This window comes from Vombatus ursinus, unplaced genomic scaffold (genome assembly GCF_900497805.2).
Source record: "Vombatus ursinus unplaced genomic scaffold, bare-nosed wombat genome assembly UNPS02014768.1, whole genome shotgun sequence".
Classification (NCBI taxonomy): domain Eukaryota; kingdom Metazoa; phylum Chordata; class Mammalia; order Diprotodontia; family Vombatidae; genus Vombatus; species Vombatus ursinus.
The window spans coordinates 18,512,100-18,537,365 of NW_020954546.1; the positions used below are offsets into that span (position 1 = coordinate 18,512,100).

Genomic DNA, 25,266 nt, shown 5'->3' on the forward strand with positions numbered 1-25,266 from the left:
TGTTCTAACCCATCCATCTCCTTAGCAAATGGGATACTTATTAGAAACTAACCCTGGTTGACCCTCATGGGATTTGTGTCCATAAAATCCAAGCCAGCCCTTAAAGGCAGTCAGAGAGGCTGCAGCCTGTAATATAAACAGACTCCCAAGGTATTCCCTAATGAAATCCTTATGCGGCTCAGCCTCAGACTAATTTCAGCCCAGTCTACTGCCAGTGGTATGACTTCACCATCGGGCATGAGCCGGCACAGGTCCCCAGAGGGGGAAATGTGTGTGGTTAATCCACCAGTGAGACAGCTCCACTCCCTCCTAACCATGCCCAGATGCTCTGGTTAAGTCGTCCCGCTAGCACACTCCTTCAGGTTACGGAAGTCTCTTGTTGCGCACGTGTAATCATAAGTAGCCCCACTTAGACCCACCTGGAAAAGCATTGCCCCAAACATTCCTTTCCTTGGCCCTGTGACCATAGAGCCCCCTGTTGCTGGATGCCAATGGGGAACCTTAATTTGAAAGGGCTGCATCTTTGAGGACCATCTGCACATTTCCCCAAGCTAGGAGGAAAAGGTGAAATTAGGACCCAATTTGTCTATAGACCAACTGAAAACACCCCATAATGTTAGAGGAGACCTAGAGGACTCCTGCATGAGTTAAACAAGACAGCTAATCAAACCTCCTCAAGTGATTTCCCAGAACCTGGATACTCGGGGGAGAAAAAAAGATTACCAATTAATTTTGGTGCTAACTCATTTTCAGACATTATTTTAAAAAAAAAAAAATGTTTTCTTGATCTTTTTTTTTCTACATTGCTCTAATTTTCTAATAACCTTCCCCAACAGAGTCCTCCTTTACAGCAAAGAAACACAGCTCAGCAAAAGAAAATGACTCATTGTGCAGGTTCTAACAATGTATACACCTCATTCTGTAGCTGGGGCCACCACCTCTCCACCTAAAAAGAGAGACACTTAATCAATAGTCCTCTGGAGTCAAGATCGACCTTGGCATTCATCAGAGAGTTCTCACGTGTATTACCGCTGCTGCCTTTCCCATCACTGGAAATGTGCAACGTCCGCTTGGTTTTGCTTTTGTCGTTCACTCTCCATCAACTCACAAGTCTTACCAAGTCTCTCTGAATTCTTCACATTTCATAGGGTGCAATAATGAGAAATGATTATTAAATAACAAATTATCAAGGAGATCCCAAGAATTTACCCCACCTGGATTATTTTATCTAAATGGAGTTGTTGCCTCACCCAATTAGAAAAACCATTACAATGAATTTAACCTAAGGTGAATTCCAGCCCTTGAGTTCCACTCAGACAGGTTTGGGCAGTTGGGTGAATCATTTGGCTACATTGCCCAGGGCTGGGAATGATTTGAAAGTAAATGACCAGATCAAAGTCACAGTAACTCAGCTCCTCATTAGAATAGGTCCATCTCTCATTATAATATTCATTCTCTGTCATTAGTCGTTAACCAATCTGAGTCAATTGCCACCCTGAGGAATACCCACTCTTCTAAGAGCATGTAAGCATCGAGTAGGTTCCATGAGGGGTCTTTGGCATTCGAGAGTGCCACTGACCCTTTTATTAATTATTGCTAGCATCATTAATAAAGTGACTAATTACCTAGAAATCGTCTCTCGAACTTTTTATACATCACACATATACCACAATTTGTTTAGCCATCTGCCAGGTGATGGGCACCCACTTTGTTTCCAGTGTTTTGCTGCTACAAAATTACTCATTATAAATATTTCCCAGGTGTTCATGGGAACTTTCTGTCTCTGGCCTCTTGGGAGTAGATCTCAGCTTATCTTAAAAATTCAGCCTAGCCTCAGTTTGTATATATTCACTTAGGTCCCTGACTAACCAAATTAGGTGATAATTAAATTTATCCTAATAGATGATTTGCATATGTTTATGTTACAGATCCTTTGTAGGAACCAAAATAAAATGTCAAGGAAACCACACTTTGAAGGAAAGGCAAATGCTTTTTAATAAACGTCTTACTCACGGATAACAAATGTTTACTGAGAAGTTAGCAAAAAGAACAACAGAATTTTTTTGTATGTTTTTAAGAGGTTTTCCACTCTACACTAAATCCTATGGTCACAGAATACCAAAACTGGGAGGAATCTTAGGGTTCATATAGTTCAACCCTTTTATGTTCCAGAGAAGGCAAAGAAGGCACCAAGAAGGAATTTGATTTGGACAAGGTCACATTCCACTCCCCAGCTCAGGAAGTTCTAAAAGCTCCCTTTGGCCTTGAAGATAAAATACAAGCTCTTCTGTTTTGGCTTTTAGAACCCTTCACAATCTGTCTTCAACCTGCCCTCACTTCACATTACTCCTCCTTACGTACTTCATATTCCATTCTGTCCACCCTACGGGGACACTCCCTCTCCCATCTCAAAGCCTTTGTACAGGCTGATCTCCAGGCCTGGAACACTTTCCTCCGTACTTCTGGCTCTGAAATCCCAACCTTCCTTCAGGACTCTGCTCAAGGACATTTCCTACCCAAGACCCATCTTTATCCCCACAGTTGGTACTGCTCACCCCCTCCCCCTCCCTCTCTGTCTCTCTCTCTGTCTCTCTCCCCTCTCCACCCATACACACACATATACATACATGTATATATATAAAAATATATATATACACTCTGTGTATATATATACATACTCTGTGTGTGCTATGTATGCATTCTATATATATAATATATATACTTTCTATATATAATACACACTACATATACTCTCTATATATGTACATACATATGTTATATAGGAATAAAATATCTATATACTCTCTGTATATATTCACACATATATGTACTATATATACATTCTTTACATATACACATATACTCTATATACTGTCTCTATATAATACACACTATATGTTCTTTCTATATACATATATAGATATAAATAAAAATATATACTCTGTATATATATACACACACATACTATATATGTGGACTATATATACATTCTCTACCTATACTATATACACTGTCTATATATTATGTATACACTATATATTTTTTCTCTATACACATATATACATATAGAGATATAAATAAAATATATACTCTGTCTCTCTCTCTCTATATATGTATATATACACACATACACATACTATATATGTGGACTATATATACATTCTATACCTATACTATACACACTGTCTATGTATCATGTACACACTATATGTTCTCTCTATATACACATATATGCATATAGAGATATAAATAAAATATATACTCTGTATATATATACACATATTATATATGTATACTACATATAATTCTATACATATGCATACACACATGCACACACGCTATCTATAGACTCTCTATACACACACAAAAATATATATGTGATATCTTATATCTCTTCATCTTTATGAATATCATTTTCCTTCAAAATAATACAAATTCCTTGAGGGCAGACGCCGTGTTGTTCTCATTTTTGCACTTCCTGGTGCCTAGCCCAGAGCCTGACACATAGTAGGTGCTTAATAAGTGAGATCAATAGCAGAGTTGGTACCGTCTCTGGAAGTGTGAAATGTACACAGTTGTTTGTTCAATCAATCTAATAGCATTAATTAAGCACCTGTTACGTGTCAGGCACAGTGCTAAGTTCTGGGAATACAAAGAAGGGCAACAAGCCAGTCCTTAGCCTGGGAAGCTTCAGCCTGTGCCACGCACATTCTCAGCCCCATCCCCGGCCCACTTCTAGGAAAAGTAGAAGTCCCATGACATCACCGAGGATTTCTCATTAGATGGGATTGTTATTTGTCCTTCGTTCTCGAAAAGGACCAAGACATCGGGAAGGTGATGCCATGACAAGCCAGTGAACTGGATTTAAGTGAGGGAGGGCTGTGCAAAGTCACCAGCCTCACTTTCTTCTCCAGAGCCATCTGGGTCCAGTGGCAAGACATGCATCAGGACACCTGGAGATGCCCACCTTAGGTGGGATTAGGCGATAGATGATGGATTTTGAGTCAGAAGTCACAGAAGCACCATCTATAATATCTCCAATGATGGCCACTTAACCTCCCCTTGAAGACCTCCGATGATGGGGAACTAACCATGTCACAAGGCAGTCCATGCTACTTTAAAGCAGTTCTAATTTTTAGCAAGTTGGTTTCTTTGTTCTTATTTATTATGTGGGGCCAAAGTATATTTCTCAGGGCAGCTAGGTGGCACGGTGGATAGAGCACCAGCCCTGTATTCAGGAGGACCTGAGTTCAAATCCGGCCTCAGACACATAACACTTACTAGTTGTGTGACTCTGGGCAAGTCACTTAACCCCAATTGCCTCGCAAACAAATAAACAAACAAAAAAAAAAACCCTAAGTATCTTTCTCCACCACTCCCTCACCTTACTCCTGGTCCTATTCCTTGGGGCCAAACACAATAAATCTAAACTTTTCTCCTTGTGACAGCCCTTCTGGTACTCAAATGCAATCATCCTGTCCTCCTTCAGTCTTTTTTTCATAGACTGATTTTCCAATTGGTCTCCCTTCCTCACATCTCTCCAGACTCGAATCCATCCTTCTCATAGCTAACAAAGTGAACTGCCTAAAATATAGGCCTAACCATGGGATTACAACTCAGTAAGTCCCACTCCCTCCAAGATCAAGCATGAAATCCTCTGTTTGGCATTAAAAGCTCTTTCCAACCTGATCCATTCCTACCCTTCCAGTCTTCTTACATTTCCCTTCCCTAGACGTCTATGATGCAGCTCTTCTCGCATGCAATTTCCCAACTCGGAGCATCCTCAGACAGTCCCCCATGCCTAGAATTCTCTCTCCTCGCTGACTTCCTTCAAGACTCCATGTAAATCCCATCTTCTTCATGGGGGGGGGGGAGGAGGGCGTGGGCCCCATACTCCCACTGCTAGGGTCTTCCCTTTGAGATGAACGTTTAGTTACACTGCATTATTTCACATGTACATAATTACTTGCATACTGTCTCCCCCATTAGAAAATGAATTCTTCGAAAGCAGGAATTGGATTTTTGTCTTTCCTCGTATCCCCAGGGCTTAGCACAGTGCCTGGCACATAAATGCTTGTTGACTGACTAACTATGCATGACGTACCCATCTCCAACCAATCCTCACTTGACATGGGTTCCAATCCCCTCACCCCCTTGGTCACCTTCTCGGAATATACTCCAGTCTGATAAAAAATACCTTTTTCAAACAGCATCTCCCATACTACTCCCCAGATGGGGTCTGACCGTGGTAAAATAGAGCAAGACTTTAACTTTTTACCTTTTGGACACTGTTTCTGTTAATGAATAAATGCTTATTGAATGGAACGGAATGAAAGTGCATGAATTGCCCCCATCTTCCCCCCCAAAAGCTTTTTGTTTGCTTTGTCAGCCTTGCCAGTCTGTTGGTTCTCACAGCAAGGTCAAATCACTATAAGACACCGTGGTGAGTCAGATTATCACCCAGAGCCAAAGGAACAGCACACCAACAGATCTGTGGACTTGCCACATCAGGAGAAGGCTTTCCATCCCACCCACATTTCAGCCCTGGTTCCTAACATCACAATGCCTCAGCTACTGGTCCTCTGGGAAATGTTAATGTCACAGAAACAACGGATTGTAGAATCAACAGCTGAAAGTCACCTTAGATGCAAGTCATTGGATTAAGAACCTCTCTCCCATTTAACAGATGAGGAAAACAAGGTCAACCAACACAAATTAACTTCCCCAAGGTCATATGGCTAGTTACTGGTAGACATAGGTCTAAAATCCAGGTCTCCTGACTCCAGTCTTATACTCTTTCATTAAACTTCAACAGAAATATGTTGGAGCTGGCTAGAACTCAGGAGAGCTAATTGTTAAATTTCCAGTGTGATCATTTATAAGGTGGAAATCAGCAAATGCTAGAAATCAGGGCTTGATTTTGTTTTGTTGATTGTCTCTGGACTTAGGAAAGTGATGATGAAAATGTGAACAATGTTGATTAAATTTAAAAGTGTGTTATGGGTACTTTTTTTTTTTCAGAAAGCTAGTTGTTAAACATTTCCCAGCACATCTCTGTCTCACTGCTTCTCATATCCCATCATCCTCTTTTTCTCTTTTTTCACTATTCCCCAGCAATCGGAAAGGATGATATGATGAGTGCATAAAATAAAGAGCTTTGTTGCTGGACCTATAGAAGTAGACTGCTGAGCCTGAGCAGGCCACATGTGGAAGGAAGTTTTGCAGCTGGCCCAGGATCTTGCCTAGGCCAAGGGCTCCAGCTGTCTGGCAAGGGAGGTCTCCATGAGACCAGGACTTACCATCCATGTCCAGGCGTTGCATAATGATGGCCAGCTCCACCTCACTGGGCATGTAGCCCAGAGAGCGCATGGCCATGCCCAACTCCTGCTTGGAGATGAAGCCATTCCCATCCCGGTCCAGAACCCGAAAGGCCTCACGGATTTCTGTAAAGGGGAAAGGGAAAGAGGGTCAAATCATTGTGAGGCATGTGAGGACTCCTAGTCTGTTATCTGATTTCTGCTACAATCAAGGTGCCTCTCAGAATGAACAAGGCATAGAGGTGAGAGCACTGGACACCTGGGTTCTAGTCTCCTCTCTGCCCTTTATTTGCTACCTGACCCTGAATGGGCTACTTCTCTCTGTCTTTTGGCTGGTTGCTGTTGTTGTTTCATCTGTGGAGATGAGGAGTTTGACTGGATTTTGTGTGGGATTCTTTTGCATCCTAACATCATGGATTCGATGTTCTGAGGTTCCTCCTAGCCCTAGTATTCTTTGTTCTAAGGTCCCTCCCAGCTCTGACATCCTGTGTTCTAAGGTCCCTCCCAGCTCTGACATCCTGTCTTCTAAGGTCCCTCCCAGCTCTGACATCCTGTGTTCTAAGGTCCCACCTAGCTCTGACATCCTATGTTCTAAGGTCCCTTTCATCCTTAACATTCGATATTCTAAAGTCCCTCCCCAATTTATTTAGCTTGTCCATACTTGTCTGCATGTTGTTTCCCCCATTAGACTGGGAGGTCCTCGAAGGCACCAATTTATTTTGCTCCTCTGTATCCCCAGCATTTAGTGCCTGGCACATGGTAATCACGTCATAACTGCTAGCTGACACTCTCAGCACTGACATTACAGGGGTATCTGAGCTCTTTGTCATGGGGACTATTGTGTTTGCATCATTGTATCCCCAAATGTAGGTATTTAGTAAATGTTTGTTGAATTGGCAGAAAAGAGGAGCAGACTGACAAAGGCTTTTAATTGGGTTGCCATCAGACATTGTCTGCTAACACCCTTCATTACTGCATAGATATGCTCTAAACAAGAGAGAATTGGCTTTAGGTCAGACCCAAGGAAGGCCTCTGAGGCAGTGAGGATGTGAAAGTGCAGCTATGAGTACTCACTAAGACTGCGGCATATAAATGGGAAAAGAGGAGGGCTGATGTATTATGCATTAAGCTTTTCTGTAAAAAATCACTATGAAAATCTAGCTGGATAGCATACATCCATCTGAGTTAGGGTTCCCTGAAATTCCATTGTCTCTCCCCACCCTTTCCAACCCTGGGCAACCTTGACCACAGAGGGCCACAGAGAGCAAACTGAGCAGAGATTCCCTAGCTCCAGACCCTTGAAAAACGTCTGCACCAAGGTCTCAGAACCAGTCCCAAGGATAATCAATCAATTGCTAGATCTGGAGAATACAAAACAAAACTGTTCCTGCACTCAAGGATCATACATTCTTTTACATTTTTGTTCTGTTTATTTCCCAGGCAACTCTGTCCCAGAGAAATTCTGAGATGGCAGAAAGGAACCAGAGTCTAAAAAAAAAAAAAACGTAAGGGATGGGTAAGAGTCCCATGCTAGGAATGTTCTCCCTCTTCCCCTCTGCCTGCTGGAATCCCCAGATCTCTTCAAGGCTCGTCATCTACCAGTGGCCTTTCCTGATTGTCCCAGTTGTTCATAACCATCCCTGTATATATTTCCTATATATCCTGCATGAATTTACCTGTAAATATACTGTCTTCCCCAGTAGAAAGTAAGCTTCTTGAGAGCAAGGGCTGTATCATTTTTATATGTGTCCCTAGGACCCAGCACCTATTAGGTGCTTAGTAAATTTTCAGCAAATTGATTGATTGATTGAACACAGACATATTTTGCATTATAGAAGGAGAGACCCTAGAAGTTATATGGGATCTTTCCAGAACTTTGTTAAGGAAAGTATGAAATTGCCTGTAACCCTTGCTTCTGTTGAGCCAATGGGGGGCAGTGAGGTTTCTTGAGAGAAATAATAAAAGGTCTCATCAGGTCTCTGCCTTACCCTGTGACCTTGACCCTGTAGAGCAGGGGTTATTAACCTGGGATGTAAGGACACCCAAGAGGTCTATGGATAGATGTCTAAGAGACTATAAACTTGGATGGGAAAAAATTGCATCTTTGTTTCAATGTAATTTGTTTCATTTATAATACCATTTATTTTATTTTGTGATTTAAAAATAAGAATTTGAGAAGACATCCTATAGGTTTCCCCACTCTGCCAAAGAGGTCCAAGAAAAAAATAAAAAGGTCAAGAACTCCTGGTCTATGGGATGTGGTAGAAGGAGAGGCAATGACTAGGCCATGGGTTCAAGGCCTAACAGTCCTAACAGAGTCTGAGATTGCCAAGGCTAGTCCTACCACAATCCCATAGGGCCCCCAGCTCTGTCCTAGCCTTGGGATAAAGACAAGTCTCTTAGGACTGACATCTTACAGGAAAAGAGGATGGACCTGCACCTGAAAAAGCCTTCAGTTTCCAACTCCCTGGTCCTAGAAAAGTTGTGATGAAAGGGTCTGGAGCCCCAGATTCCTGCTGTGGTTCTGGCTCCATCCTCCTAATTTACAGTTGTGTTACAGCTATAAACAGCCTCAGATCAATACGAGTGTCATAAAAAGGAGAAAGAGTTTTATTCATTCAAAGGTTTCTTCAATAATTTTTTCCAGCCCAGCTGAACACTTGACTCTAGCATGAATAAGTCCTGTTTGACCTGACAGATGGTGCACTATCACCCCCATCCCATTTCTGCCGCTACAGCAAGCTCTGGACCCCCTACCCTCCAGAGACTCCACATCTTGCATCAGGTGGGCAGTCTGGCTGGCCTCTTTAGGACATTGCTCATGTCTTTCTCCCCCAAAGGAACAAGTCCCAGGGACCACCTCCCAACTCCACTAGAAAATCCCATGACCTGAAAGAGTCCAGGCACATGGTCAAGAGTTATATTTTCTGGGGCAGCTAGGTGGTGCAGTGGATAGAGCTCTGGCCCTGGAATCAGAAGGACCTGAGTTCAAATCTAGCCTCAGACACTTGACACTTACTAGTTGTGTGACCTTGGGCAAGTCACTTAACCCCAATTGCCTCACCAAAAAAAAAAAGCAAGAAGAGTTATATTTTCCTAGCCAAGACTAAACACCAGACCTGGTCCCTGGTCAGGGAGGCATTTATTACTTGCTTACTATGTGCAAAACACTGGGTAACCAAATGTGAGACAATCCCTGCCCTCATAGAGCTCAGAGTCTAATGAGGGAATTGGGGCATGGAGAAGAGTAGTGGCCAGGGAGAAGTGTTTTAGTCTGGAATGTCATAGGGACGATGACTAATATAGACTGGTATGGACTTCCCAGTACCATTGGCAATCTTGATTGACAATGGTTCCAGAGCTGAGAAGGGGTGGGCTTGTTTTTCTCTCTCTATGGCATTCTATTTCCTATCACCTTTGCACAAACAGTCCCCCATGCCAGGAATGTTTTTCCTGTTCATGTCCAACTCTTGGAATCCTTAGTTCCCCTTGAGACCCAGCTCAAGTGACACATCTAACACAAGACCCTTCACCATCCTCTTGGCTGTTAACACTGCCCCCTCACCAAACACACACCCTGGGTCATAACTATTTTGTACTCACTTTGCATACATTTTGTATTTCTCTATGCATATGTTGCTTCCCCCATAGAATATAAGTTCCTCTGAGGGCAGAAATTGTGTATTTTTTGTCTTTGTGATATAAATTTTGTAAAATACAAAATGGTACCAGGACTTGTACTTCTATGACGACAATGGTGGAATGATACACAAGGTAAGAGACAAGGCTAAGAATCACAGCTTTTAGACTAGCTATAAACACTGATCTAACTCTTCATATTCTGAAGACCAGGTCTTCATCCACTGGCCAATGAGTTGACAATGAAGGACCCACGTCTCTTCTGGATCTGAATAAATGGATGGCTTGACCACTACAATGGTACCTAAGGAATGTTAACAGGCTTCAGCACACTGCATAGATTCTCTATGTAGAACTTATGAATATAACAAAGAATACCCATTGGTAATGGATCATTATTTAGAGCTGGGAGGGACCTTAGAGGTCATCTAGTCCTAACCCTTCGTTTTACAGATGAGGAAACTGAGGCCCAAGGAGACTTGCCCATGGACACTCAGGTAGTAAGTGCCAGAAGCAGGATTAGAACCCAGGATCTCAGATTCCCCAAACCTAGCATTCTTTCCATCTCATCTCAGATCCATTGATGTACCCAAGTATGAAAAATGGATATACCTAAAGTATCTAACACAGGTATAGACAAACAATTTGTTCTTCTATTTACACCAAGCATGTGCTTTCCTGGTTCCTTCCTTATTCACAGAGAGGGCAGAGGCAGGCTTGAGAATCAGTCAATTATCAGCAGCCCAGTACCACAAAAGATTTTCAGTAGACATGATCTATATGCCTCTACTCCACCAGAAATGTTCATACACTTAACCCTGCCATCACCCACAAGCATTCCACTTCCATGTTCACAGACTCTGAAATTCTATTCTCTGATCATTTTTTACCATTCCATCTTTCCCTCTGCCTTCAGCCTCTTAGTTTCCCTGCTTCACGTCTCCCCACAGTCCAATTCATCCTTCTCAGAGATACCAAAGTGATTTTCCTGAAGTGTATGTCTCACCATGTCACTCCTCCTCTCATTAAACTCCAGGGTTGCTATGCCTCTCTAGGACCAGATATAAACTCCTCTGTTTGGCATTAAAAGCTCTTTAAAATATATGCCCAATTAACTTTCCAGTCCTATTACAATTATTCCCCTTCACACGATCTACAATCCAGTCAATGACCTTGACCTTCTTACTGTTCCTCATACACCGCACTCTATTTCCTGTCTTGTTTCTGGGCTGATCATTCCCCGGTAAATGGAATGCACTCCCTCCTCCCTTTCATCACTGAGAACCAATCCCTGGTGGGGACACAGCTCAGTTGCTACTTTCTCTATGAAGCCTTTTCTAATCTCCCCCCACCTGGCTGCTAATGTCCTCCTCTGCAAAATCATCTTTTCTCTATTTTGTCTCTATTTGTACATACCTCTGTCTCAAGGTATTTATTGCCTCCTCCACAGAATGTGAGGCAGCTGGGTGGCTCAGTGGATAGTGCTGGACCTGGGGTCAGGAAGACCTGAGTTTAAATCCTGCCTCAGACATTTACTAGCTGGGTGACCCTGGGTAAGTCATTTAACCTCTGATTGCCTTAATCCATCGGAGAAGGAAATGGCAAACTACTCCAGTATTTTTGCCAAGAAAACCCCATGGACAGTGTGGTCCATGGGGTCTTGAAGAGTCAGACAGGGCTGAACAACCACAGAATGAAAGTTTTTTCAGGGCAGGAATTGTTCCCTTCTCATCTTGGAATAACTAGTGCTTAACACAGTACCTAGAACACAGTAGGTATTTAATAGTAGACTTGTTGATTGTTATCTTTGTTTTTATGTCACTTTCGTTTGCCTTGTATATCCTTCCTCCACATAGAGCCATCCTTTGTAACAAAGATTAAGGAAGGAGGAAAAAGGTATTTCAACAAAACCAACCACATATTATAATATTTCCTGTTTTCCGCATCCATATTACCCTAGCTCCCCAGGGAGAGAAAGGAGGTATATATTCTCAATTCTTCTCTAAGGTAAGCCTGGTCATTATAATTATATAGTTCAGATCAATGAACATACACTGATGATGGTTATGAAGACCACTGAACGAGGAAGCAGGGTGATATAGTGGAGATAACATTGGCCTCTGAGTTCTAGCCCAGCTCTGTCCCTAATTTGTTATGTGACCTTGGGAAAGTCACTCTAAGTCAAGTCAGCAAGTATTAACTAAGTACCTACTATGTACCGGGCACTGTGCTAAGCACTGGGTCCTCCCCTCTCTGGGTCTCTGTGCCCTCTGTAAAATGAGGGGATTGGACAAGGTGACCTCATCCCTTCTGACTTCTAAATCTATGTAAGATCCTACACGTGACCTGCTCTAGGGCCATCTAAGACTTGACATTGTACTTTGGGGACTATGGCTCAATTAAAGGACATAATTCTGGACCCCAGAAGTTGACTGAGATTTGAGTTCCTTTTCTCCAATATTTCTGCCTCCCTTATTGAGAAAACTTCTCAAGCTTGGGGGAAAGCAGACAGTGCTCACTAAATTCATTTCCCCTTTAAATAGGAGTGGGGGTAGGAGGAATGTAAGGGAGCAAAAAGAACCTTAAATCCATTAAAGAGGCCTCTTGGAGATTTAATCCTGCCTGGGGAAGGAAAGCACAGGAAAACCCAAGACTAGTTACAGAGAAGTGTGGCCTTCAGTCTGGGAACAACACATGACGTCTGCCTGGTTTTACTTCCTTATAGTAGTACAGTGTGTAAGAAATATGCCCATAAAACTAGGCAGGGAAGTCAGAGCAGACAGGCCTCAACTGCCTCTGGCGATAGTTTGCCTACACTAAGTGCAGACGTGGTCACCAGACACGGTTTCCCCAGGCTCTGAAAGTCAGGCCTGAAGAACATTAGCAGCAGCAGCTTAGCAAGGTTGCTGGCTTTCTCACTTGGGGATTTATTTATTCACTTCCTCAGGCTTAAAGGCCCCCATTTTTTCAGATTTATTTTAGCCCTTTGCATTGGGTGGGGGGGTTTTAGTTTTTTTTTTTAATTCTTCAGTAGTGTTGACTATCTGCCTCTCCAAGATTCCTAATGGCTATAGTGGCTGAGGAATCCAGCTGGGGTCTTTCACTGCAGACAAGCTTCAGGGCCCCTGCCTCTAGCCCCTGCAGTATTAGATCTGGAGACAGAAGATCTGGGGGGCGCCATGGATTGGAAGTCAGAAAGACCTAAGTTAGAATCCCACACCCACTCTGCATACTTACTAGTTGTGTGACTCTGGGAAAGACATGTCTCCTTTCTTAGCTTCATTTTCTTCATCTTTAATTATCTAGTCTCTTTTTTTTTTGATTAGGCCCTGGGGTTAAGTGATTTGCCCAGGGTCACACAGCTAGTACGTGTTATGTGTCTGAGGCCGGATTTGAACTCAGGTCCTCCTGAATCCAGGGTCAATGCTCTATCCACTGTACCACCTAGATGCCCCTCTTCATCTTTAAAATGGGCAGATTTGGACTAAGGCCTCTGAAGTCCCTTCCAGCTCTGAAGCCTATGAACCCCTCTAGCATATAAGCTAGCTTTATACTCTCTTCAGGGAAATGAAGGGTTCAAATCCCACCTCTAACATTTACTATGTGTATGACCTTGGGTAAGTCACTTAACTAGTCTAGACCTCAGTTTACTCATTTGAAAAATAAAAGGATTAAAAAAAACAAAAGGATTAGACTAGTTGGCTTCTGAGTTCCCTTTTCTCCACCTCTAGGTCTGTGATAGAAAAAACAGTGAAGCAGGTAAGAGAACAGGGAAGTGAATGGCCAGGTAAAGCCAGCTCTGGTCAAGCATCCAGCCTGCTAATAAACTGAAGGCCCGCAGCGCAGATTCAATCCCTGAAATCACCATCGGCAGCAAAACAACGTGTGTTACAGCTGAACTTCACTTTACAGTTAACGTCAACATTCTTTGGGTAACGTCAAGGCTTGGGAGAAGCAACTAGAAGTTATCACTAAATTAGCACTGTTAAAAGCCTGCAATCATTAGCAGTGCCAGGGAATGGCTGACACCTTCCTAGACCTAAGAGCAAACCTCCTGTTTATTCTCCGTTAGATTTTTATATCAGCAGAGCTGGAGCCTTAGCTGCATCCTGATAGCTCTATTAGTGAAAAGGGATGCATTCCAAAGGCGTACTTGATTGTCAGAGGCTTCATAACAAGAGATAGCAATGGAAAGAGCACTGGTTACCGAGACAGAGGTCCTGGATTCAAATTTCACATCTGATATTTACTATCTGTATGACACCATTAAAATTAATCTTCTGGAGTCTTTGTTTCCTCACCTGTAAAATTAGGTTGAATTAGATGGTCTTTGAGGTCCCTTTCAGGTCTAGATCTGTTACCTAATGAAGTAGAGTAGGAGGCCCAGGGATTTGTGAGAGGCTGAGTGATAGAGGCCTGGACCTGGAATGAGGATGACTGGGTTTCATCACACCTCCCTCAATATTGTTATGAGTGGCCCTGACTGCCGTACCTACAGGGAAAGACAGGCAGGAATTTGCATAGGATGTCTGTGTTCCTCTAGGTGTCTGTTTTTTTGGTCTGTGGTTGGGCTTCATGATGCTCTGGAGGGAGGTACAAAGAGTTCATCTAGGAGAGGATCTGATGGATGATCTAATGCTGACGGGTGCTGACCTAATACGACTGAGCTCCACCCCCCATTACTGGGGAAGCCTGCCCAATGATAGACATGCCACCATGATAGCCCTGGTTCAGGTTATTACAGAGTGTGTGACACTTCCATTACCTGGTAAATTTTATTGCATTCTGGTAGAACGTGGATTTCTTGAGAAGGATTTTTATCTTTCTACCTTTAATACTTGGTGCAGAGCCTGGCATATCTTAGGTGTTTAATAAATGCTTGTTGATTGATTGAGCGTAAACTCTTTAAGGGCAGGGTCTGTTTTACTTTTGTCTTTATATCTCCACTAATATAGTGCCTGACACAGTAGGGGCTTAATAAATGCGTGTTGACTGACTAATTGATACCAGGTAAGTTCCTCGAGGGCAGGAAATGTTTTACTTTTGTCTCTGTAGGGTAGACATTAGTCCAATGCTTGGCCCAGAGTAGTTGCTTAATAAATGTCTGTTAATGAATTTTTTCTTGTTCAGTTGTTTCAGTCATGTCTGATTCTGGGTGACCCCATTTGGGGTTTTCTTGGCAAAGACACTGGAATATTTGTCATTTCCTTCTCCAGCTCATTTGACAGATGAGGAAACTGAGGCAAGCAAGGTTAAGTAACTTGTCCAGGGTTACACAGCTAATTGATTAATTTTAGGAAAAGAAGAGAATGAGCTGTTATTAAGCATCTACTATGTGCCAGACAATGTACTAAGTGTTTTACAAATATTATCTCATTTTAGGGATCTAGAAGGAACTACAGGAATGGATAGATGCACCCATTGGACTCACTGAGTGGGGCGTCAAAGGGGACAGTTGACATAGCATGTCACACGTCCTGTAAGAAATAAGTTATTTTCTGAAATAGAGTTGCACAGATTCAAAGGTTAGGTTCCACTTGGATCCATTTCTGTCCTCCTCCTTGGATTCTCAGTAATGTTTTAAAGCTGACAGAGCCTTGGATAAAAATGATGGCTGTTTTATAACGTGGGAGACTTATTTTTCATTACCCCAGTTACTTTCCCTACTTACAAATTATCCACAGACTCACTGGGCTGGAGTCTGCAGCATGGGTTCCTCCCAGATCCAATCCTGACTGCTCCCTGAACAGCAGGCACCCAGGGCTCTGCAGAGCTCTCCAAGAATGGAGATATTCCAGGAAACTCCCGCATGCAAGAAACCGCAGGCACGCAGGATAGATTCATTTGGTGAAGCAACCAAAAAGTGTGTTCTATGCATATGTTAGAGCTACAGTTCGAACTCTAGCAAAAGTCAACAGGAGTTGGATAGAGGCCAGGCTTAGGAGAATCAACCAGAAGTCATGGCTAAATGAGCTCCATTAAAAGACAGCAATCATTAGCACCTCCAGTGAATGGATGCCACATCCCTAGACCCAAGAGCAAACCCTCTGTTTATTCTTCATGGGATTTTTATATCTGTCAGAGGCTGAGCTTTAGCTGTGTACTAATAATGCTACTAGTGACAGGGGATCCGTTCCAAAAAAGTTTCTCTTTTGGAGGCTGCATTTTGCATCCCGAGTGCCTAGCCCACTACCTGACACGTTGTTGTTCAGTCATTTCAGTTGTATCCGACTCTTCGTGACCCCATTTGGGATTTTCTTGGCAAAGATCCTGGAGTGGTTTGCCATTTCTTCTCTAGTTCATTTTACAGATGAGGAAACTGAGTCAAAAAGGGTTAAGTGACTTGCCCAGGGTCACACAGCTAGTAAGTGTCTGATGCCGGATTTGAACTCAGGAAGAGGAGTCTCCCTGATTCCAGGCCTGGCACTCTATCAATATGCTACCTAGCTGCCCCATGAGGCGCACGATAGGTATTTAATAAATGTTCAGTGATTGGTTCATAACCAGAGGTAGATTCACATAGGAGGTACAGGATGTGTGAGAGGAAGCATTGTAGAATGGCTAGAGAGACATAAACCTGAAATTGGAAGTGACTCCAGAGGCTCTCTGGGCCTACCCCCTCATTTTACAAATGAAGAAACTGAGTCCCAGATTAGTTAAGTGGCATGGCTAGAGTCATAGAGATGATAGAGTCAGAGGTTCATAGATTTGAAGCTGGAAGGGTCCTCAAGATCCATACAATCCAACCACCTCATTTTACAGATAAATAAACTGAGGCTTAGGAAATCAGAAGATGAGGATTTGAGTCCTTTCTCCCCATTATGTGCTTATTAGTTGTGTGACTACCTGCAAACTGCTTAACCTCTAGCTTTCTCATCTGTAAAAATGGGTATAGTATTACTCTCACTACCTACATCGCATAGTTGTTCCAAGAAATGTGGTTTGCAAACTGTCCAGTCTATACAAATAAGACATGTTAGATGAAGAATATGAGAGAATTTCAGGGGCTTAGGGGTGAGGGTAGAGGAAGAGACTCATCAGATATTTAAACGCTAAATTGAAGCCATCAAATGCTACCAAAAAGCATGAAAATAGATCTAGGGGGTCTTGGGACTTGGAAAAAGGAGAGGTTAAGTTAGAAGAAGTTGTGGAAAAGTAATAACTCATATCTGTGCACTGCTTTCAGCTTGCAATAACTCTGTGAGGTAGGCAATACAAAGATTATTATTATTATTATTATTATTATTATTATTATTATTTCCAATGCCTAGTACAGTCAGTTGCTAGCACAGAGTAGATGCATAATAAATGCTTGTTGATTGATTTCCCATTTTGCAAAGGAGGAGAGTGAAGATTGAAGAGGTTGTCCATGGTCACACAGCGTAGTAAGGTGGGATTCAAACCCAGGTCTCCTGAACTACAGTGTTGAGAGGATGCACCTTGTACTTAGGTAAGAGGGGCAAGAGAAAGTCAGGAAGGAAGAGGCCTATTGGACAGTAGATCTGGCCTAGGGCACAGTTGATGGTGCTGATAAAAAAGCCAAGAGGGCAATGTCCACAATAAGGTAATGAAGAGCAAATATGAGGAGATTCATGACTCTGATCAGTGCAGTCCTGAAACATGCCTCCCTCCTCTCTCTTGGCACAGAGGTGGTGGGCACCAAGTACAGAGTGGGGCATACCTTGTCAGCCATGGCCAATGGGTCTATTTGATTTATTTCATTTTGTTACAACTGAGGGTTCTACTGAAGCAGGGGTAGGAGGGATTTATCAGGAAGGAAGGAAAGGAGAGGAGAGGAGAGGAAAGGGAAAGGAAGGAGAGAGAGAAAGAATGGAAAAAGAGAAGGAAAGAAAGAAAGATGAGAACATTGATAAAACAGTTAAAATAAAATACCAACTTTAAAAAGGAAGCCAGGAATGAGCCAGAGATTTCTCTACCCTCAGTAACTCTTGGACTAAGCCTCCAGCGGCCTCCTCAGGGGCATGTGGAGGAAAGAGGATAAGGGTAGCAAAGAGGTGAGGTCATGGACTATCCCCTCTAAACACGCTCCCAAATCATCCTAAACAGACCAAGTGCCCTTCATCTCCAGGTCCAGCCGAGCACGCCAGGTCTCCATCTGCATTCCACCCTCCCCAGATAAATCCCCATCCACCAGCCACCAGCTGATGTCTAAAGTTTCTTTCACAACAAAGGGAAGCCCTTCGTTCCCTCGTCAGAAATAAATGGCTTAGAAGGCAAAGGCCTGGCTGTCCTAATGTTTCCTTCAAATGAACTTCCTTAAAGTACAATCAATCCATCAATCAACACGTGAGATTGACTAGCACACAGCTCCCTTTCTGCCTAACTTGGGGGGATGAAGGCTGAAGCCGGCAAAGGGAGCTGGTTCTCTGAAGCAGGAGGAAAGGGAGAAAGGGGGTATGGGACTGTCAGCCTGGGTACAAAGGATAAATTCAATGCCCTTCTGCTTCCCATCCCCCAATGAAAAGAAAGCTCTTTGAGTGCCATGACTGGCATTCTTTCTCTCTGTAACCCCATATCACACAGCTTTGGCCATAAGAGTATTTAGAAAATTCACGTTGAATTGTTCTACAAAAGACAATATTTACAAAGTGCCACGACCTTGTCAATCCTACCTCCATAGCATCTCTCACATTTAGACGCTTCTCTCCATTCACACAGCTAGACCCCCAGATCTTTCTGTGGCTGAGATAGTGTTAACGTCCCCATCGGACCTCTACCTCCAGCCTCTCCCTACTCTGAGTCTTCATCTACTTAACTGCCAAATCATCTTCCCATGGCACAAGTCTGACCACATAATTTCAAAAATCTTAGGATCACAGATCCAGCGGTAGAAGGAAATCTCAGAGGTCATTAACTGCCTCATTTTACTAATGGGTAAACTGAAACCCAAAAAAGCTTAATGGCTTGTCCAAAGCCACCGTGGCAGATCCAGGAAGTCCAGGCTCAATTCTTTTTATATTGCATCACAGCTTCCTTCAGGTACTCCCTCTCTACTGAGTCTCTAATAAAATACCAATTCATCAGCCTCACATTGAATGCCCTCCATAATCTGACTGATTCATTTGTTGAGTAATCTGCTTCCAACATACCTTTCCAGACTCATCCCATATTACTCTCCCTCATGCATTTCCACATTCCAAGATGTTCTAGGTACCTGTTCCTTGAATTGACTTTTCCCTATTCTATCTCTGTAACTTGGCCCTGGCTCTCACTGACTTCTAGAAGGCCCCACTCATCTCCATTTTTTAGCATCCTTTGATTTTTCAGGGCTTAGCTCAGGTGGCATCTACTGAGCAAAACCTTTCACTTGTCAGTGCTTTCTCCCTTCTCAAATGAACTTGTATTTACTTTGTTTTGTATTTTTATATTTAATAACATTTTGTGTTACTGTACTTCACTCTACCCCCACCCCCTTGCCCTCTTCAAGGGAAAGAACTATTAATTTTTTATTTTGTCCTTGTAGCACCTACTACAGTGCCTTGCACCTAGTAGGTGCTTAATAAAGGGTTATTGAATCAAACCAATTGATGTCTAACCTTTGTTTTTAGAAACAGAGACTTGGACTTTGTTCATCATAGTAAAGTCCCTTTGGTGTTCTCTGCACTCAAGACTTTAAGGAGTTAGGCATCATGGTCTGGAACATAAGACCCCTTGAGGTAATGATGGATGCAAAAGCTACCCCCAGACAAAAGGGAAATATATCCAAGAGCATCTAGTTCCTACGTCTGTGCTCTACTCTACAATGAGCTCTGCCATTTGCCCTAACCGCCAATGGATGATTACACCCTACGAGGCTACACAAAAAGAGTCAGCTTCACAAGCACCATCAGTGGAAACTCTGCTTCTCTAGGCCCCTATTTGTTGGCTGTAGGAAGTCCCAGTGTGGGATAAAGGTGGCTATCTACTTGAGGTTACTGATAGCAACTGCTGCCTTCTGTTCCATGCAGCTCACCTGTATTAGTTCATTTCCCTTCTAAGAAATATCACAGTGTTACATCCTTGGCCCATCCCTTAGTTTTCTTGTTTACAAAAATGAGGGGATTGGACTAGATGACCTTGGAGATTCCTTCTAAATTGATGATCCTATGATCCTTCCTACCTGCTTCTTAAACTGAGTGAGAATCAGCCTCAGATAACTACCTCTCCTATAACCAATGGTCAGAATACAATTGAGATGCCATTTCAGTGAATATACTAGATGATGATCATCTCGGGTCACATTAGCTTAAGAGTAAGGTTCAATCTCCTCCCCACTTAAAGTAATTACAAAGTTTTAAGTGTAAGGGTGGTCACACAAGATGAAGCTTTAAATTCATGAACAAGATGGTTTATACCCTGTGATCTCTGTATAAAGTCTGAACTTCTCTATAATTGGGTCAAGAATGCAACAGTGTAATTGGTTTACCAAATAAGAGAATCACAGCTCCAGGGACTTTAAATAGCAAAAGAATTTTAGCAGGTAAGCAGTCATGTGGTAGAGGACTCCAAACTCAGGAGCGCCTTGAGGAGACAGACTCTTTTTATCCGTAAAAGAGGGCAGCAAAGTTGGGGGTGGGGAACACCTGGGGTGATCCCAGCGGGAGTATCACACACACACATTGACCATGTTCTCATAGACCTGTAGGAGACAATGCATCCAACTGGGAATAGAGAGAGTCATGTTGAGGACATAAAAGGACAACCATGTGCACAGATGGGTACAATAAGACAATCACTCAAGGAAGGAAAAAACTTTCCAGACCATGACCAGTGGGGAATGTTGCTATGTACTCATAAAAAGACTTCCAGTAACAAGGAGGAATGATTTTACCCTTTGGCCACCTGTGTTCTCTACATTGAGAGCCCCACTTTCCCATAGACGTGTGTGCACTTGTGGGAAATCGTAGGCCGGAATTTTAGTGGGGTGTCTTGTATCAACTGTTCTTACTACATGATATTAGTAAATGCCCTTTACTTTTTTTTAAGGTAATGATGTCTACTGACCAATTGAAACAGAAAACATACTGGTGGGGGCTCATGAATAATAGTAGTAGAAAACCAGCCCTTCAAGGTTACTGCAACAGCCGTGAGTGCCATAGAAGTTGTCAGTTTCTGGGGAAATTGTTGGCCAATGGGAGTGTTAGTTGGGGAAGTAGCCCTAAAGGGGTGGTACACAAGGAATTATCTCTCTCCTTAGACTAGGGTGACAAAAAGAAAGCTACCTGCCCAGAGTAGCTATAAGATAAACTAAACCTCCCAAAGTTTTGCAGTGAGCTTGCTTAAAAGAAATTAATTTGTGATGGGGCCGGAAAGCAAAGGAGAGCCCCAGTTTAAGCTTATGGAAAATTCCCAAACAATAAGAGACCTCAGCACAAAAACGCTCAGAACAACAAAAAGTCTGGGGGGGGAGAGGTGCTGTCCAAGGTAATTTTGTGATTGGAAGCAACTCTTAAGATTAATAGAGGTACCAATGAAATGAAATTGGAATATGTAATTGAAGGAAAATTAATAGCAGGAGCAGGTATGGAAAAGTGGTGAGAGTAAATTCACAGCCCTTACTGCTTCCAGGGAGCTGATGGGTAAATAAAAGCAATAAGGTTATGCCAAGCCTGAAGACAATTCCTCCATCCTAAGAAGTAGCCTCCTTCCAAACAGACTGACACTGTTATGAATTAGACCCTGTGCTAGAGAGAGAGGCAGGTTTCTGCTCCCAGGGGATGCCTCCCAGGAAAGCACAAGGATCACTCTAGAAGAACATGGGTTTTTCCTTTCAGAAGTTCATTTGTTTGAGAGCCTACTCTGTCTTGCTGCAAACAGCCTCTGCCCCAGAAATGTCTCCTCCTTGGCACTTCTATCTATCCTGCCCTTTCCTGGAAATTTCCAGAGAATTATAGATCATAGATCCAGAACTGGAAGGGATCTCATTTTACAGATGAGGAAACTGAGGCTCAGGAAATGGAAGTGACTTGCCCAACATCACATAGGGATTAAATGGCATCTGAACTGAACTGACTCAAAGTTTAACACTTTGTTCAGCACCACCTACAGGCTTATCAAACAGCCTTCCCCTAGCCAATTTTGGGTAACTCCCTGCCTAGGACAACAAAGATGGAAAACCAATCACTTGCCTGAATAGGAACGTACCTGACTCCTTCTCCCACTGCCCCCCTAAACCCTAATGGCCCTTCCCTGTGTCCTCAGGGCTGATGAGGTTGTATCCCCTCCCTGGCTCTAATTTAGAACTGTCATGAGCTGGAAGGAAAAGCATGGTGCCCTAAGCTGCATCCTTCCCTGGTTACCCCCTCCCCTCCCTAAAATGAGAGGGCTGAATCAGATAACCTCTAGGGTCTCTTCCAGTCCCAATCTAGGGTCCTATGACTCCATCCTGTCCCTTCTTCCAAGTATCTCCTTGAGTCTGCTTGATGTGGGTTAAAATGTGCCATAATAAATGCCTATTGGTTGGAACAATTACCTTCCTAAGTCTTTCACGCACTATCCATTTAATCCCTAAAAGGCCAACCCAGACTGGGACGCTCCTGTCAGACATACTTCCTTTTCTCCAGTAACTTCAGTGGCATCCTTATATCCAGATGATCAAATAACCAAGGCTTCTTGGGGCAGCTAGGTGGTGCAATGGATAGAGCACTGGCCCTGGCTTCAGGAAGACCTGAGTTCAAATGTGGCCTCAGACACTTGACACTTACTAGCTGTGTGACCCTGGGCAAGTCACTTCACCTCATTGCCTCTAAAAAATTAAAAAAAAAAACTTCTTGGATTTAGAGGTGAAAGAGACCTTAGGGATCATTTTGTCCAATCCCCTCTTTCGTCCTCAATTCATTTTTTAAAATTAATGAGCATTTATTTCTCTCTCTTACCTACTATGGTTGAAAAACAAAAATAAAAAACATTTTATGTAACAAACATGCACAGTCTAGCAAAACAAATTCCCACAGTGGTCATATCCAAAAAGTGTCTGTTTCATTATGTATATTGAGACCATTGTCTTTCTGTCAGGAAGATGGGTAGCATTCTTCATCATCGGTACTTTGGAATCATATCAAGCCCCTCTTTTATAGGTGAGTAAACTGAGGAACAAGAAGAAGACAAGTGTTGTAGCACTGGCCTCAAAACCAGGAAGGTCTAGGTTAAAATCTTGCTACTGACACATCCTAGCTGTGTAGCACATTGCTCTAGGCTACTCTCTAAAGACAATAATGTTCAGAGAAGGTGGTGATATGCATTGGCAGAAGAAGCTTCCTTACCTGGGAGTTCCTCCTACTAATGAAATCTCAGTTCCAGTTTCCATCCTTATCCCTCTTGCAACTAGAGGTACCATGGGGATTCAATAGCAGCCTAAGCTCATGGACATATTGAATGGAGGTACGTGAATTCCCCACTCAAGTCCTCTTCCCACTAACACCATGTTTCAGCTTCCTCTCCCAAGGTCATATGACATTGGTGCCTCCATCGAAAAATCTTGAGATTTTATTCACCTCCTAAATCCATCAACCAATCAGTCAACAAGCATTTATTAAGTACCTACTACATGCCAAGCACTACTATCAATTCCACTAGAGTGATCAATAGTGAAATTGAGAAATCAGGAAACTTCCAGGGTGTGAAACTTGCTTAGGGGTCATCTAGCCCAGGGATTCATAATCTTTTTCTTTTGCATTTTAAATGTATAAAATAAAAAAGAAATAAAAATTATATTGAAAGATAATTATAAAAAAACTAAGTTCACAGACCCCAGGTCATGTCCAATGTTCATCTAGTCCAATGTTCAAATTTTGTAAATGAGGAAACTAAAGCCCAGAAGTGGACTTAGCTTGCCCAAGACCCAAAGCTGAAGAGAGAAAGCAATAGCTCTAGGCCTTTCACACTACCTGGACAGTGGTGGGCACATTACAGGGCTTCAGTTAGATCCAAAATCTGAAACTCAGCCTATCACTCTGTTTGAACCTGGCAACGGTGACATTCCATTTACCATTCTAAGTGAAAGGCAGACACATCTCCGAGACGAGGAAATAAGAATCCTGATTTTTTTTCCTGCCTGTTGAGTTTCATCCTATGCACCAAAAAGCCACAGATTGCATCGAATTAATCTGTGCATAATGTGATGATAATTAAGTATAATTATTACACAGTAATAGGTAGGCAGATGTCACTGTTTCTTAATCTAGGCCCCTTTATAGTCAGTGCCGATTGTCACCTAGGATAATTAAAAGCCATTTCAAGGATTTAGTGTTGGTGTTGGGGACTAGAGGAAATGACTATGTCCAGGAGAGAGCCCGGGGACTATTGCAGATGCAAAAGCAGTGAAATCTTCTCTCAAACTTGTGGGTCTCCACCCACTTCTTGAGGGTCTTGAGAAGCATTTCCAAGAGAAGAGTTTGTTCTATGATTGTCAGGTACCAAGAAACAAAGGACATAACCAAACAGGATGCTCCAATGGGAGAGGCTACCAAGGGGCCATTTTGGGGAAAAGCGATGGCTTGGGAGTCAGAGGATATGAGTTCAAAACCCACCTCTGATGATCACTATCTGTGTTCCCTTGGGCAAGCCTCTTCTCCTCCCGGGACCTCAGTCCCTGAGGAGTGTCCCTGAATGTCAGAGTTGGAATAGTCCTTTGGATGTCATCTGGTCCTGAACATGGAAAGGAATCCTCTTTCTAAAGTCCCAGACAAGTGGTCATCTAGCTTCTGCCTAAACATCCCCCAGAAAAATGTACCCACTGCCTCAGAGGAGGTCATTCATTGACTCTCTGGACAGCTCCATGTGGCAGGACACTGGGGTTTCCCTCCATTATACTGAGCTGAAATCTGCCCCCCTCCCTCGTTCTGGCCTCTGAGGTCAAGTGCAACAATTCTTTCATGTGAAAGTCTTTCAGATAATAATAATGATAATCATAATAGTCACATAATATTTTAATGTTTGCAAAGAAATTTACAAATAAATATCTCATTTGATCCCTACAACATCTCTGTGAGGTTGATTATTGTTCCCATTTTACAGATGAGGAAACTAAGGCAGATTGATTAAGAAAGTTGCCTAGGACCACACAGTCAGTAAGTGTCTGAGAAAGGACTCAAACTCAGGTCTTCCTAACTCCCAGTCCAGCATTCCATTCACTACTCCACATTGCTGCTTTGAAGATGATAATAATAGTAATAATAATAATAATAATGATATTACCCTGACTCCAACAACAACACTTATTCAGCACATTAGGGTTTGCAAAGTGCTTTACAAATATTATCTCTTCATCCTCACAACAACTCCAGGAGGTAGATTCTATTGTTATCTCCAT

General features: G+C 42.7%; 1 protein-coding gene across 1 annotated transcript in view; it reads right to left on the bottom strand.

Moving 5' to 3' along the window:
* CALN1 (calneuron 1) overlaps positions 1–25,266 on the bottom strand; it is a 452,243-nt gene that overhangs the window by 251,036 nt on the left and 175,941 nt on the right. The window contains exon 3 of the mRNA XM_027861507.1: positions 6,300–6,443. Coding sequence (XP_027717308.1) covers positions 6,300–6,443 — 144 coding nt within the window. The remainder of the gene's footprint in view (positions 1–6,299; positions 6,444–25,266) is intronic.